The sequence below is a fragment of the Mus caroli genome, unplaced genomic scaffold, assembly GCF_978045245.1.
Source record: "Mus caroli unplaced genomic scaffold, Mus_caroli_1 scaffold_16, whole genome shotgun sequence".
In the NCBI taxonomy this organism is placed as follows: Eukaryota; Metazoa; Chordata; class Mammalia; order Rodentia; family Muridae; genus Mus; species Mus caroli.
This window is the reverse complement of record NW_028227271.1, coordinates 1,082,537-1,097,500: the sequence shown is the minus strand read 5'-3', so window position 1 is coordinate 1,097,500 and position 14,964 is coordinate 1,082,537. Positions and strand designations below refer to the sequence as shown.

The 14,964-nt window shown below is 45.4% G+C and overlaps 1 protein-coding gene across 1 annotated transcript in view; it reads left to right on the top strand.

The window, feature by feature from the left end:
• Positions 1-541, top strand: part of Hoxc4 (homeobox C4) — a 1,386-nt gene extending 845 nt beyond the window's left edge. The window contains exon 2 of the mRNA XM_021182973.3: positions 186-541. Within this exon, the coding sequence (XP_021038632.1) occupies positions 186-541 (356 nt within the window). The remainder of the gene's footprint in view (positions 1-185) is intronic.
• The last annotated feature ends 14,423 nt before the right edge of the window (positions 542-14,964 follow it).

The following is a 14,964-nucleotide window of genomic DNA, read 5'->3' as shown; positions in this document are numbered from 1 at the left end:
GGATTCCCCTCTTATTACACTACAAAGTCTCTAGCTTCCTTCAACTTCTTTATAACCCATTTAGCTTGATGACTTTATTTCCACCACTCCCTCCTGTTCCTCAAAGCTGAGGATGGGGTGAGGGTGGGGGCAGGGAGCCTGCTGCCTCTGAACCCCACTCTTTGCTTCCCCTCCCCCTCCCCCAGTGAACCCCAATTATAACGGAGGGGAGCCCAAGCGCTCGAGGACAGCCTACACCCGGCAGCAGGTCCTGGAATTAGAGAAAGAGTTTCATTACAACCGCTACCTGACCCGAAGGAGAAGGATCGAGATCGCCCACTCGCTGTGCCTCTCTGAGAGGCAGATCAAAATCTGGTTCCAAAACCGTCGTATGAAATGGAAGAAGGACCACCGACTCCCCAACACCAAAGTGAGGTCAGCGCCCCCGGCCGGCGCTGCTCCCAGTACCCTCTCGGCAGCCACCCCCGGCACTTCTGAAGACCACTCCCAGAGCGCCACGCCGCCGGAGCAGCAACGGGCAGAGGACATCACCAGGTTATAAGACATAACTTACACCCCTGCCCCCACCCTGTGCTCCGTGCCCCCCTCACACACAAATTGACTCTTATTTATAGAATTTAATATATATATATATTTTGGTTCTTTTCTCTCTCTTCCTTTTGCCTCCTCCCTTGTCAGTTCCAAACAGACAAAACAGATAAACAAACAAGCCCCTTGCCCTTTTCCCTTGCTGTTAAAGACCCCTTTAAGCATGTGATGTTGTCTTAGCATGGTACCTGCTGGTTTTTTGTTGTTGTTGTTGTTGTTTTGTTTTGTTTTGCTTTGCTTTGCTTTGCTTTGCATTTAAGGCCATTGGGGGGGTATTTATTTTTTAAGAAAAAAGCTGCAAAAATTATATATTGCAAGGTGTGATGGTCTGGTTTGGGTGAATTTCAGGGGAAATGAGGAAAAGAAAAAGGAAAGGGAGATTTGTAAGTGGATTCTCATCCTCTGGCCTCCTCCCCCCCCCCCCCCAACCTCTTTCCTTAGGCCTTTTGCATTGAAAATGCACCAGGGGAGGTTAGTGAGGGGGAAGTCATTTTAAGGAGAACAAAGCTATGAAGTTCTTTTGTATTCTTGTGGGGGGGTGGAAGGAGGGGGGAGGACAGCAAACAAAGCTAAATGCATCTGGAGAGCCTCTGGGAGCTGTTCAGTTTGAGGAGCCAAAAGAAAATAAAAATGAACTTTCAGTTCAGAGAGGCAGTCTGTAGGTAGATGCTCCCCCTACCCTCATCGTGGTTATTGTGTTTTTTGGACTGAATTTACTTGATTATTGTAAAACTTGCAATAAAGAATTTTAGTGTTGATGTGAAATGCCCCGTGATCAATAATAAACCAGTGGCTGTGAATTAGTTTTACGTCAATGTCTGATGGTTTCTTTTTAATCCCCCTCCTCCTGGTCTGGTGACACCTCACCTTCTCTATAGTTGCCTAAGTTTACACTGAACAAACACACAAAGGTTGACACTTGACTTCAGGTGTTCAGTGCTATTGAAAGGGAGTCTGGGGTAAGGGATGTGGCAGACTGTAGAGGATGCAAATGTCTCACCTCTGACTTCTCAGGGAGGCCAGACCTGGGGGTCCTTACAGTGAAGCTGAATGTGGGGTGGGGGTCCTCACTTTTCCTAAGTCAGACTCAGTCCCTTCTTTTACATATCCCACCTTCTCTGTCCTTTAGACCTGCCAAATCTGCAGACTAGAAAGCAAGTTTAGGGAAAGGGAAGGAAAAAAGTTTTCCTCTTCAGGACTTCTTGGGGTAAGACCTTGAGCACGATGTCCCTTCTTCATTTGGGCTTTCATTTGTAGGGATAAACGGTTTAGAGCTGGTGATTCTGAAGCTTCCAGGATGGCACATTTGTTTGCTTAGCCTTGGGGGAAAAGGTAAGGTGGAGGCCAGAGGCCTGCCTGTAAGGTCTCTTGCGTGGATAGGCCTCAGAGACTGATGCCTGGAGTAGCTGGCAAAAGAAGGACTTTTATGCTTTTTTTTTTTTTCTGGAACTTTTGATCATCATCTGCCAGGTGTTAAGGAAAAAAAAATGTTAGAGATTCAAGGACCATGATGCTCTTCCTATAATCTCCTATGTCTTGGCAGAGCTTGGGGGACATACTGAGCAAGGCTCTGTGGTTCTGAGATACATAGTTTTCTTGAGGATGGGAAGGTGTTATCACCAGAAAAACAACAACAACAACAACAACAAAATCAAAAACAAAAATCAAAGACAAAACTAAAGATGAATTCAACCCAAAGGATCTCAGCTGGCTCTATCAGGTCCTAGAGATCAGGCCCTAAGCTAAGCCTGATCTTTTTTTTTTTTTTTTTTTTTTTTTTTTTTTTGGTTAAGGCAAGGTGAGAACAGTTGGAAGCTTTCCTTTAGGCTATTCATCTGAACTCAGGAGTGGGAGAGAGAGAGGCCATCTACCTTCTTTGAATCCCAGAGCAAGAGGCAACAGCAGACAGGGGAGACCCCAAGTTGTGAAAATCTATTTGCTATGTTTTAATTTTCTTCTTTCTTGCACTACTTGATGACTGATCCTTGGAGCAGAGTCTGTGTGTGTTTCTGGAGTTTGGCAACGTGTTGCTGGGGGTGGGGGGGTGGGGGTCCACCTAGTCCCTGAGGTCTACTTTCTCCTCCCTCAATAGTACCCTGGAGACAGAGAAACATGCTGTTTACAGTGTGAGGAAGCAGAGGCGACAATTATCTGGAGTTATTTCATGTAATCAAGTGAATTAGGGACCTGATCCCCAATCATCTTTGGGCTTGAGGTTGTAGAGTGTTGGTAACTGTTTGAAAAGAGAGAGGGGAGGTCTGGGGGAGGAAAGGAGAGATGGCAAGGAGTGGGGGGGGGTCTTTAGACCCACTGTTCTTGTCTAGCTTTGAGCTTGGCAGAGTTATAGGAGAGAGCCACCACTGCTCATTGTTTCTGAAGTTTCTCCTGGCTCTTTCTGAAGGGACACTCCAGAACACAGGGAAAACAGCTTGTAAGAGCTGGGATGGTTATTTCCCTTTCTTTACAGGCTTCTGTTTTTGTTCTTTCTGTGGCTGTGGCGTGCATAGTCATTTTTTAGGGTCTCTACCCTTCTTGATCTGGAAAGAGGGGAAGGTCCCAAATTCATACATTCTTGACAAATGTAGCAAATTTTTTTTTAAAATAAATTTTACACTAGGGTTTTTGAAGAGTTGGGCCTCTGACCTCCAGAAATCTCTTCTCTTTCTCCAGAGCTTTCCTGTGCCTGAGCCCTGACCACCCACCCAGAAAGCCTTCAGTTTAGCTGGGCTGGGGTGAAACGTGGGGCTAACCTGGGCCTGGGCCCCAAGCTCTAGTAGTCCTGATTTCAATGCTTCTGATGCTTCCCTGGCCTCACTGGGAAGTGGAGGGCAAGGCTTTTATTTAAGTTGAGTAAAGCAGTGGGGAAAGGCTGGGGGGAGGACTCAGCCCAGGTTCACGGGAAGGACACAGCGTTTTCTCTCCCATTGCCTTTATATTCAGCAGAGCCTCTGACCTCTCCCCCACCCCCATCTTCCACCCTCCGAAGCCTAGCCCTTGCTCAGGCCCTGGCCTCCAGATAGGATGCCCCAGCTTTTGTAGGACTGGGGATTTCTTGCCCAGACTCATGGGAAAGGAACGTGTGTGAATGCCTGCTAGCCCGGCATTATATCATCTTCAATGGCCAAGTAAAATGAAGACCTGTGAACTGGGGGACACCAACCTTCCAAGGTCCTTCTTTCCAACCATCGGGAGATCCCCACAAGCCCTAAATCTCTTCGCTGCCCTGTAAGTAGCTAGCACTCAACCTTCTCCGGGGTAAAGAGTCCAAGTCTAAACTCTGTCTTTCACTAAATTTTTATTTCAACTCCAGTTGTTTGAGAGGGCGGGAAATCAAATGTAAGATGGAAAGGGTCTGCTTGGAGGAAGTGGGAGTCCACACACCTAGGGCTGTGAGAAAACAGCTCAAAAAATAAGAATGAGTGGAGGAAGTAAGGCTGGGTAGAGGAAAGGCCTGGGCCACTTTGTTTCTCTGAAGATCTCTTGCAGTTTGTTTCCTACTGTTCTGATTCTGAACGTTTCAGTTTTCTCCCCGTGGACTTGCATATTGAAATCCAAAGTGCGTGCACGTGTGTGTGTGTGTGTGTGTGTGTGTGTGTGTGTGTGTGTGTGTGTAAGAGGTTTGCCAAAGTGTGGGTCAGGGTATCTTCTGCTAGGGAGGGTTTCTCTGTTTTCCTAAGATTCAGGACTAACCCAGAAAGGGCTCTTAAGAGGACACCATGACAAGGAGGGGCAGTGTGCTGGGCACTTCAATCCTTTTTTCGGCTTTCTGCCAGGTCCTGGGGTAGCATGGTGCTGTATTCACAAAGCCACATCTCCAGGCTTTCCTTGGCTTTTATCTGGCACCCCACCTTTGGACAGCTAATTCAAATTAAAATGCCTCCTTTCCTAGAGGCCTCTCCGAGGCTTGGTAAAAGAGATGGAAGATTCTCTAACTCTAGCGGCCACCAAAGCAGATGGAATATTTATTGCCTTTCTGGATGTCATTACCTAAGAATACAATTTTATGAACCTCCTAATCTGTTAGCTTGATTTATCTGGATGGGCAGAAGCCCAAAATAAACATTTGCAGAATTTAGGTGGGAAAAAAAGTCTTTGCCTCTGACCAAGCTCCTCTCAGAACTGGCTACCCCCTCTCAGAGTGCTTGTTCTGCACCTGGCATCTATAACCCTATTTTAATCTTTTTTTTTCCCTCTGTGGTGTATGGCAATTTGGGGGTATGCCTCTTGAGAATTAAAAATGGTGAGATGTACTATTTGAACTAGAGACTTGGAACCTTGCATACCTTACAACCTGCCCCTCGGGGAGTGCCATTTCCTTTGGAGGTTGGAAAGCTGGCAGAAGCTAAAGCCAAAGGAAAGGAGATTTTGGACAGAGGCTTCCCAAGGCAGCGAAAAAGGGGGTGGGGGGGGGAGGTTGGCGCTCAGACTATTCTTTCTCTCTCTCTCTCTCTTCCTCAGGCCAACCTTAACCCTCATCCCATCTTACCCTGCTTTCTTTGGTATTAGCTCTGCATCTTTTTACTACACAGGATCCAGAGAAACACCCATCTTTGCAAGCTGCGAGAAAGGCTGCAGCGGCTCTCCTTCCCACCAGGCCCAGAAAAAGATTCCGAAGGAAGGTGGGAGGTGGGGGGGGGGGCGGATCAGGGAGGGAGAGAGAGTTACATAGTCCAATAAAAGGGAAAGTTCATTTTAAATGTCCCTCAATGACTGCTGGAGCCCCCAATTTGTAGTCCTCCGGGACCTGCTCCTCCTGCCCCAGGGGTAAGGGTGAAGCGGAGGCAGTGTCACCATGGCTCACTTCCTTGTTTCGAACTCCCTCTTTTCCCAGCCCAAGTTTAGAAACTGGGAGAAAAAAATATATTTGAATTCGGTGGTGACGGTGATGGGGGTGCAGACACGCTGAGACAGAGTCTGTGGGCACTGCCAAGAAACCAGCCAGACCTTAGCTTCTTGCTCCCAACCTCTGGCAGCCTGGGAAGCCCCGCAAAAGAATCTGGCAAAAAAGCGACTGTTTCACTTGAGGTTGGCGGGAGAGGGCAGCTCTTTTCTCGGGACTGCCGGAGGGCTGGGTCTCCGGACCGAGAAATGGGGAAATAGGGCCTAGCGGGGCAAGGACTGCTTTGGGCTCCAGGCCGCGTCCTCCCTGGGAGCCGGGTCACCTTCACCTAGGTCACGACCCCTGAGCTCTGGCTACGGACAATAGGGTTCCGGGTGACGAGCGCGGGCCGCTGGGCGGGTTCACTACGCCGAAGCCTGGGGTCTTGCCCTTCCCTACAGGACCCAATCTCCTTTCTTTCCTCTATCACACCTCTTTCCCAGCCAACCCGCTACCTCATGGAAAATTAAGCGTACTCTCTCAATTACTCCTCGACCAACATACCACTTAACCAAATAAGGAGATTTTTTTTTCTTTAGAAATGAGTTTCCCCCCCCCCCCCCCCCCGAGTTAACCCGCAGGAAATACGACCCTTTGGAGATTTCTGAGGGTATGGAGAGGGCGGAAGAGCTCATTTGAGCTCTGCCAAGGGCTGCCAGAAAGATCACAGGCCATCAGACAACCATCGTCAGAATTGCAGGCCAGAAAGCCCTGCTTGCAAGAGGTGGCTGCATAGATGCTGTGGCCTTTGTCTGTATGCCAGATTAGGATTTGGCCTTTTATTAAAAAGAGGAGCGTTCTTAAACCCGATGGGCTGTTGATAAGGGACTGGAAGGTGAGTCACTTAGAAGTCCCCCAAACCGGTTTGTTCTTGCTAGGGTGGTGCCTCCCCACTATGGTAATAGCCAAGCTCTTAACGTGACTCTACTTTTTTGGACAACAATGTATCTGTAAGTTTGTACATGTTGAGTCTTTCCACTCAGATGAAACAGATTTTCGGACGTTATGATTACAGATTTGGGTTTGGGTTCTAGCTGCAGGAATGAACTCAACTTCTTCAGGAGAAGGGGGATGGGAGAGGTATGGATCGCTATGGGTGTACTTTCCCCAGCTTGGGCCTTGTTACTGTCTACTGCACCTGGCTCAGGTGTAGTGAGGTTGTCATCATCTCACCTGGGAACCTCCTTAGGGGCTGGGGGCTGGGGCTCAGTCTCAGAGAGTTTCAAACCATTTTGGAATGTGACTGCCTCCAGCTGTCTTTTCTTGACTGTCATGTCTACTGCCTTCTGCACTTGCAGTCTGCCTTTCCCTGTATTTTTACCCCTCTCTTTTCCTGCAGTAACCCTCTGAGATAATCACCAATCCCAGCTTCCCTCCTAGGAACCCTGCCCCCAACTGTAAAAGCTAAGAAAGGAGAGCCAAAAGGTGACAGTTTTGGAGGGACAGCTAAGGTTCAAAGGTTCCTGAATGGGCCTCCAGGCTGCCCTCCTCAGACCGGATCTGACCACTCTAGAGTGGTCCCTGGGCCAGCAGCAAAGAGAACAAGGTTTTATAGCAGGGCAGATGTTGGCTCAGCAATTTCACCAGATCCCCCTTTATCTCTTCCAAGGCAGAGCCTCCAATCTTCACTATACCTTTGTTCTTCTCCCTTTTCTCCCTGCCCCTCCTCTTCTTCTGTTTGATCCTCTCCACCCTCCTCCCCAAATTGTTTCTTCAGATCTGGAAGCATCTGTTCCTGTCTGCCCCTCCCCCATACTCTTCTTCTCTTCCGCCCTCCACCTCAAGCAGTTACAAAAGGCTCTGATACATCACCATCCAGATATCTGAGGTCAGAACTTGTACCCCCTTCATTCTCCCAGTTAGAGGGGGTCCTGAGGATGTACGTTTAAGTCTTGGTTGTCAGGACACAGTTCTTTTCCTACTGGGACAATTATCTATTAAATAAAGATTAAAAACTAGGAATCCTGGATGGAAAGGCTTGGTCCTGGATTATTAGATAACTGTGCTGTTCTCTGCTGGGTTTTTGTGAGCTCAGCCATGGGAACTCCTCATTCTAGCCCTAGACTGGACATGGCCTTTCTAACCTTTCTACCTGGCCGTGCATTTCTTTCTGTTCTTTTTCAAATCACAATTCTTTCTTCTAATTATTTCTTCACCCCTTCTCTCTGATGCAAAGTAACTTTTTAACAATTAGAAGGTCTCCAGTCTCATTCAGAGTGCTCGAAGAGGCACGGCACTCTCTGCATTCTGCAGGTTGCTGGGCCTCTCTATACTGTCTTCTAGAAAAATAATTTTTAAAAAAGTATCTTAAAATGACTCCTTTACAGCCTTCTTCCTGCATGCACCCTCTGATGAGATTCTTCTGATTTCAGAAGTTTGGAGGAGACCATTATAGCCCTAAGTTAGGTAGACAATAGCCAGCCTCTCCTCTCTTTGTCAATTTACTTGTGTATAGGACTAGATAACTTAAGATTCAAGCTCTTGAGCACTGCTGGATAGACCTGCTTCTAGCAAAATCAACTTTATAGCCCCAGAATACATAAATAGAATAATCTTAAGGTCCTTAATCCTGATGCCTAATGGGAAAGAGTAACTTTTCTCCTTGCCTTCTTTCAGCTCTGTCCTAAGGTTCAGCTCTGCTGGGGACTTGTCTCTTTTATCCTAGAAGAGCAGCAGTTGGTCAAGAGCCTCAGATTTGTGCTCCCAGTGGTTTAATCCCTCGGTTTCCATGGTGACAAAGGCAGCTGAACTACCTACCAAGATACACACAGACACACACAGACATACACAGACACACACACACACACACACAGACCCACAGACCTTGATGGCAAAAGTGCCTTTGCTGTTCTGGAAGGATGACAGTGGAGAGAGTCTTGTCTGATTAATTATCCCATAGTTCTTTCTCCCAGCATACATATTTATGTTCAGGCACAGCTTCAAACATGTGATACATACATGCAAAACCCCTAAATACACTTATGTCTCTGTTCATATATTCATGGATAGATAACTTTGCTGAAGGCAGAATATGTCATATGTGTAGAAGCTATAAGTGACACAGAATAGCATCTAAACCAGGCACCTAGGAAATAAATTCTTTCACTTACCACTAATGTTCCTGCTACTTCAGGCTTGGGCTGCTGGTATGCTGTGGACCACATGGCCTAAGGACTCAGCTTAGTGTTTGACTTGTCTCCTTATGCCTGGGATGGCTAAGAGGAGGGAGGCAGGAGTCAACAGACTGCCTAGAAGATCAGAATTCTTACCTATCTTATTTGCTTCAATGTTAAAATTAAATAAAACCCACAAATGCAAATTTAGTCCTCCAATCTACACATTATACCCCTGGGCCAGACCTTAAAAACAATCACCACTACAGCAACACAGCAAGAACCATAGGTATCTATGTGATAGGCCTGTTAGCTGTCTTTGTAGGGTATTGTAGGGATCAATGGATTAATGTTTGAGGAATAATTGGATTTATACGCAGCATATTGTAGGTGTTCAGAGTGTTATCTGTTATTCCTGTTAAGAATAACTTGCTATGAGCTAGGCAGTGGATTAGATTCACTATCTCATTTAAGCCTTCCCGTAGTAAGAAAGTTATTGTGTTTCCATTTGGCAAAAGAGATGCTGAAGCTGGGCTTGGTGGTAGATGGCTTTCTTCTCAGCACTTGGATGGCAGAGGCAGTCAGATCTCTGTGTCTGGTTTACACAGTGATTTCCAGGACAGCTAAGGCTATGTAGAAAGACTGTCTCAGAGAGAAACGGGGCTGGGGTGTGTGTGTGTGACAAACCCCAGGAGGCCAGGAATGTCCTTCACTGGGAGGGCTCAGAATATGCTTGGATTTGCCTGACCTCTGACTGGATGCCTAGAACTGTTCCACTTAACTGCTTCTGATGGAAATAGAGTGTGGTTGCTAAAATGAGAGTTTGGTAAGAAGCCATGGTGAGGCAAAGGCAGTAGGAGCCTCAATGAGAGGCAAGAAGAACCGGAGGAGCTTGGGCTTCGCTGTCTTGATGGGTTCTCGTCCTCATCAGCCTGGTAGTTCTCAATATTTGGCATAATAATATAAATTATTAGGCATTCTGGCTGGGGATGTAGCTCAGTTCTGGTAGAGTGTTTCCTTAGCATACACGGGGCCTCAGGTTCAATCCCAAGCACTACATAAAACAGACATGGTAGTGCATACCTACAGACATGGTAGGGCATACCTGCAGACAACACCCACCATTTAAGAGGTGGAGGTAGAAGGATCGGGAGTTCAAGGTCAATGCCTTCTGCCTTCTCCATAGAGAATTTGAGGTCAGCTTGGGCTACAAGAGACCATCTCTAAGAAATTGTGTGTGTATGTGTGAGTGTGTGTGTGTGTGTGTGTGTGTGTGTGTGTGTAAATAATTTTAAGGACCACTGGGCAGTGGTGGCACATGCTTTTAAACTTAGCATTTGGAAGCAGTGGCAAGCAGATCTCTGAGGTCTAGGCTAGCCTGGTCTACAGTGTGAGTTCCAGGACAGCCTAGGTTATACAAAGAAACCCTGCCTCAAAAAAAAAAAAATTCAAGGAGCATATTATTAAGGTAGATTGTATCTTTCTAAAATAATATTTACATCCAACAAGCTTTTAATGGAAAATGACCATTTTCTAAAACAGAAACAATGTGTTGCAGTATGCTGTTAGTGTAATCGTGCTGTCCTTCCACATTGTTGCACATCCCTTTTGGTGAAGTGTCTGAGGTGCATAGCCTGGTACAGATAGAAAACTGTATCAGGTTCGAGACAGGGGCCCCAGAACCCCCAGGTTCTTGTACAACCAGCAGAACCCATGCTATAGTAATTATTTTGGACATCATTTTAACTCTTGAGGGGTGCTTCCAACCTCCAAACTCAACACCATTTTACTATACTACATGATATTCAATTTGAGCTATTTTAGGCAAGTTTCTAAATTTTTCTCTCTTATAGAATTACTTAGGTAGACACAGAGATACGTAGATGGTAGATAGATATGCTACACAAACCACAACGGGCTTTTTATTATTTTAGCAGAGATATATAGAGTAAAATACAAAATAATGTGTAAAGTAGCTTTCATTCATTGGGAGATATGTGGCTCAATGTTTAATATTGATTTCCAAAAGGAAAATTGGAACCAGGGCAGAGCAATGTGACTTGTTGATAACCACGTGGTCAGCAGACACTGGAGGAGATTAGATCTCCAGTTCTCTGGTCCTGGATCTATGTTCACCTCATCTCAGCCCTTTCTCTAGAGATGTGGTTGTAGTGAGTGTCTCAGGAAGGTAGATGAGCACTGTGTGCAAGCCATTTGTGGAAGTATGCGATGTTGGTGTTATTTGAATATACCTATGAAAAGAGAGAAATATGTCTCTCACCCCTGCAGGCTAAGTTACAGCTCTGCTGAGAGGTACAGGGCACCAGTCTGCTAATGTTTTTCCATCCTCGCCAAGGTCCCAGAGTGATATGTCTGATCTCGGGAATACCTCTTTCTCCCAAGCTCACTACTGGCATATTCTTAACAACATTACATAGAAAGCTCAGCTTTTCACGGGAGTACACAGAACAAGCTCACTTGGGGATAGAAATGTGATATGTTTTGTTTTTCCTGCCTATCACATTTGAGATACATTTGCCGCTGGTGTGCCACTAAGGCAATCGTATCTGTGTGAATGGAACCCTCAGGTGTCCACATACCTGCTTAGGTATGCCCCATACGAATGTACGAGCAACTGGAATCTTGGTCCTTTTTATTAGTCTCATAAGTATTTATATTGTGTATTTTGTGGTTTCATGGAGCTCAGAAGCTCATGTTTATGTAGGAGAAGAGCCCTCAGTAGAAGTCAGTCCTCCTGAATTCAGCCAAGCCTTTTGTTCCCAGTTGCCTTGAGCAAATCTCTTGCCAGGTAAGAGTCTCCATTTCTTCATCAACCTAATAGGCAGATGCTATAGTTTCCAAAGCAGATCAAGATAGTAGGAGACCCCTGAGTGAATACGATTAATTTTTCTTACAGAAGAGTCCAAACAAAATTGTAGGGAGAATGATACTATCAGGCACTTGTACTCAGCTCCTCATTTCAACAGTGACCTATCCCCAACCCTAGCTCTGTCTCTTCCCCTATGCCACATTGTTGCAAATATTTTGAAGCAAATCCTAGATGTATAATTTCTTTTGAAAGTATTTCTACTGGCTATTTAAAAAAATTTTTTTTGCAACAGAGGGACAATATGGTTATGATACCTATCAAAAAATTTTTAGGAAAATCATTTGGCTTTAAAGAGTAAAAAGGGTCTAAGAAATGCAGAGCAGTTAGGTCCCCTGTGTCTCATGTTTAGAGTTGATAAATGTCAATAATAGAAAATGAAAACAGTGGGGAAAAGATGACATTTCCATGTTTATCTCTGTATTTAAGTCCCAGGCAACTGCCAGCTCCTCCCCTGTCCTCAATGGGTCTATTAAAAATGAGCTGAGAAGAGACCCTGGAGGTTCAGATATGGGGGCTGCCAAAAGGGGCTCTTGGAAGATACTGCAGATCTCAAACTGGAAGAAAATAGGACTTGAGCCAACAGGAATCTGAGCAAAGGGCTTGCCCAGCCATTCTTCAGCATCAGATTTCTTTCCTGGCTTGCCAGAAGCTTGAGAGATTTCTTAAGTCACCTTGGTGTTAATGACCCCTACATGTAATAGCATCTTCACACCAATATCCAGAAGGAGACTGCATGGAAGCACAGGAGAGCTTGTCTGCTCAAACTCAGGCCACTTATAAACAAATTCAAAGACTGAAAGATTGATGCAAATATACAGCTATCCACCAGCAAACTCAGTGAGATACAAACCCAAGCTCCCATGCATGTGTGAGGATACATGCACAGCAGTTCTGGAACCAAGTGTAAAAGCCAAAGGCATGCAAATGCTCTGGAGCCAAACTCTATTCTCAGTTATATCAACAAGTGGGCCAAATTCTGGCCAAATCTACATTCCGAGGGGTACACGAGAGAGAGAGAGAGAGAGAGAGAGAGAGAGAGAGAGAGAGAGAGAGAGAGAGAGAGTTTGTGTGTGTGTGTGTATGTATGTCTGTAAGAATTTTTTTTAATATTTCCCAACAACATGAAGGGTTCTTCTCTTTGTAATACCCAGTAATGCAAATTGTATTTCCCTGACCATTAAGAGAATATCATTTGTTTATGTTTCTGAGTCTTTCAAGTTTGTTCATCTGTTTTTCATGTCTCTCATGGTCTTCCCTCTGCTCCTTGACAGTACATGCACTTTATCTGGAGGACTCACATCATCCAAGGGAATGTTGTGTGCTGAGCTGACTGGCCTAAGAGGCATCTTATAGATGTGCTTTCACTGGACCTGAGTGAGGCTGTCAGTTGTCTGGGGCCAATTTTTCTGTGTGAACGTACCAGTCAATTAAAGAACTAGAGTGATGGGATGGCTAGGTTGGGTGGCTGACTAGGCCTGCCTACCCACAGAGTGATTCTAAGTCAGAAAGGTTAGACAATATCTGACAGTTTGGAAAACAAGATCCTCAGCTGAAGAAAGATAAATCAGTAAGACCAGTTGGTGCTGTGTTAAGCATCAACACACTAAAAGGTTTCTTTTCAGCCAATTTTTATATTTTGTGTGTATATGTAGGTATCTGTGGGTAGGTAGAAGTCAGAGGACAATTTGTACCAGTTGTTCTGTCTTTCCGCCATGCAGATTCCAGAGATCAGCTTCAGGGGGTCAGGCTTGGCAACAAGCACCTCTTTGCTCACTGAGCCCTCTCACCAGCCCCTTCAAACCCATTTTTGAGAGATGCAGCAACAGCATCTGAGAACGGCAGGACATAAATGTGTTTGGATCCTGGACTTCCACTGGCAGCAGGAGAGGGGGAGGTAGTGCCAGTGACTTGCCTTTGGAAGGACACCGCATGTGTTTTTCTCTGATCATGGGTGTATGTGATCATGTAGCATCACTGAGGCTAACATCACAGAACACAAGGTGTAAAAGAACCTCGGAGACCATGTAGAAACTGAACTCGGAGAGTTTTAAGTGATTCTTCCAAGATCATAGAACAAGCGCGTGGCCTAGACACATTTAGAGACAGTGTTGGTTTGCTAGGGTTACCGTAACAGACTATCACTACTTCAATTGTAGTTTCTCACGTCCTGGAGGCTTGATCAAGTCTGAGATCAAGGAGTTAGCTCTGTTGGTTTCTCCTAAGGCCCCTTTGCTTGGATTTGAGGTGACCAGCATGTCTTTCAGTCATCAATTGGTCTATGTATGTGAAATAGGCTCTTCTAATAAGGACACAGTCCATCCCAGAGAGAGGCTCTGCCTTCAGGATCTCATTTGAAATCAATGACCTCGCCGGACGTGGTGGCGCACGCCTTTAATCCCAGCACTTGGGAGGCAGAGGCAAGCGGATTTCTGAGTTCAAGGCCAGCCTGGTCTACAAAGTGAGTTCCAGGATAGCCGGGGCTTTACAGAGAAACCCTGTCTTGAAAATCCAAAAAAAAAAAAAAAAAAAAAAAAGAAAGAAATCAATGACCTCATTACAAACCACAGCCACATTTGGAGCACTGGAAATTAGGAATCCAACATATGCAGTTTGAAGGCATAGAGCTGAACCCATAACTGAACCATGACCTTGAACTTGCAGTCACATTGCCAGTATGCCCACACCAAACTGAATAATCAGTGAATTTGACTTCTGAACTAGTCAATTCTTATTTGTTTCCTTGTGCTGGGAAAGTTGTTGTTTCTTTGTTCATTAATTGTTAAACTGAGACAAGTGTGGGTGCTGTATGCCTTTAATCCCAGCACTTGGAAGGCAGAGGCAGATGTATCTCTATGAACTCAAGGCCAGCCTGGTCTATGTATTGAGCTCAAGGACAGCCAGAGCTGCTGAAGAGACCCTGTCTCAAGCCACCAAAATTATTTCTTAAAGATTTATATTTTTTATGTATGTGAGTACAGTGTATACTCTCTTCAGACACATCAGAAGAGGACATAGGATCCCATTACAGATGGTTGTGAACCACCATGTGGTTGCTGGGAATTGAACTCAGGACCTCTGGAAGAGCATTCTTAACCACTGAGCAATCTCTCTAGCTCCCCTAAAATATTTTTAAATTTATTTTTCTGTATGGTGCTAGGGATTTGACCCAGGGCCTTGTGAATGCTAGCAAGTGCTCTATACTAATCTGTATCCCCATTTCTTTTTATTATTTGAAATGGTGGTGGTGGGGGGGTCTCACTAAGTTAGCCGGGCTGGTTTTGAACACACTCTGCAATTGAGGCAGACCTTGACTTTCAATCCTCCTGCTTCAGTCTCCCAAATAGTTGGGATTCCAGATCCATTTAGAGTCAACAAGAGACTAAAAAGCATTTCTTGAAGTCAAGGCCTAGAGGAAGGCAGACCAAACCCAAAGGAAGGCCCTGTGACTATATAAGAATTCCTTTAGAACTATTTAACTTTTTTTTAGTGTATGT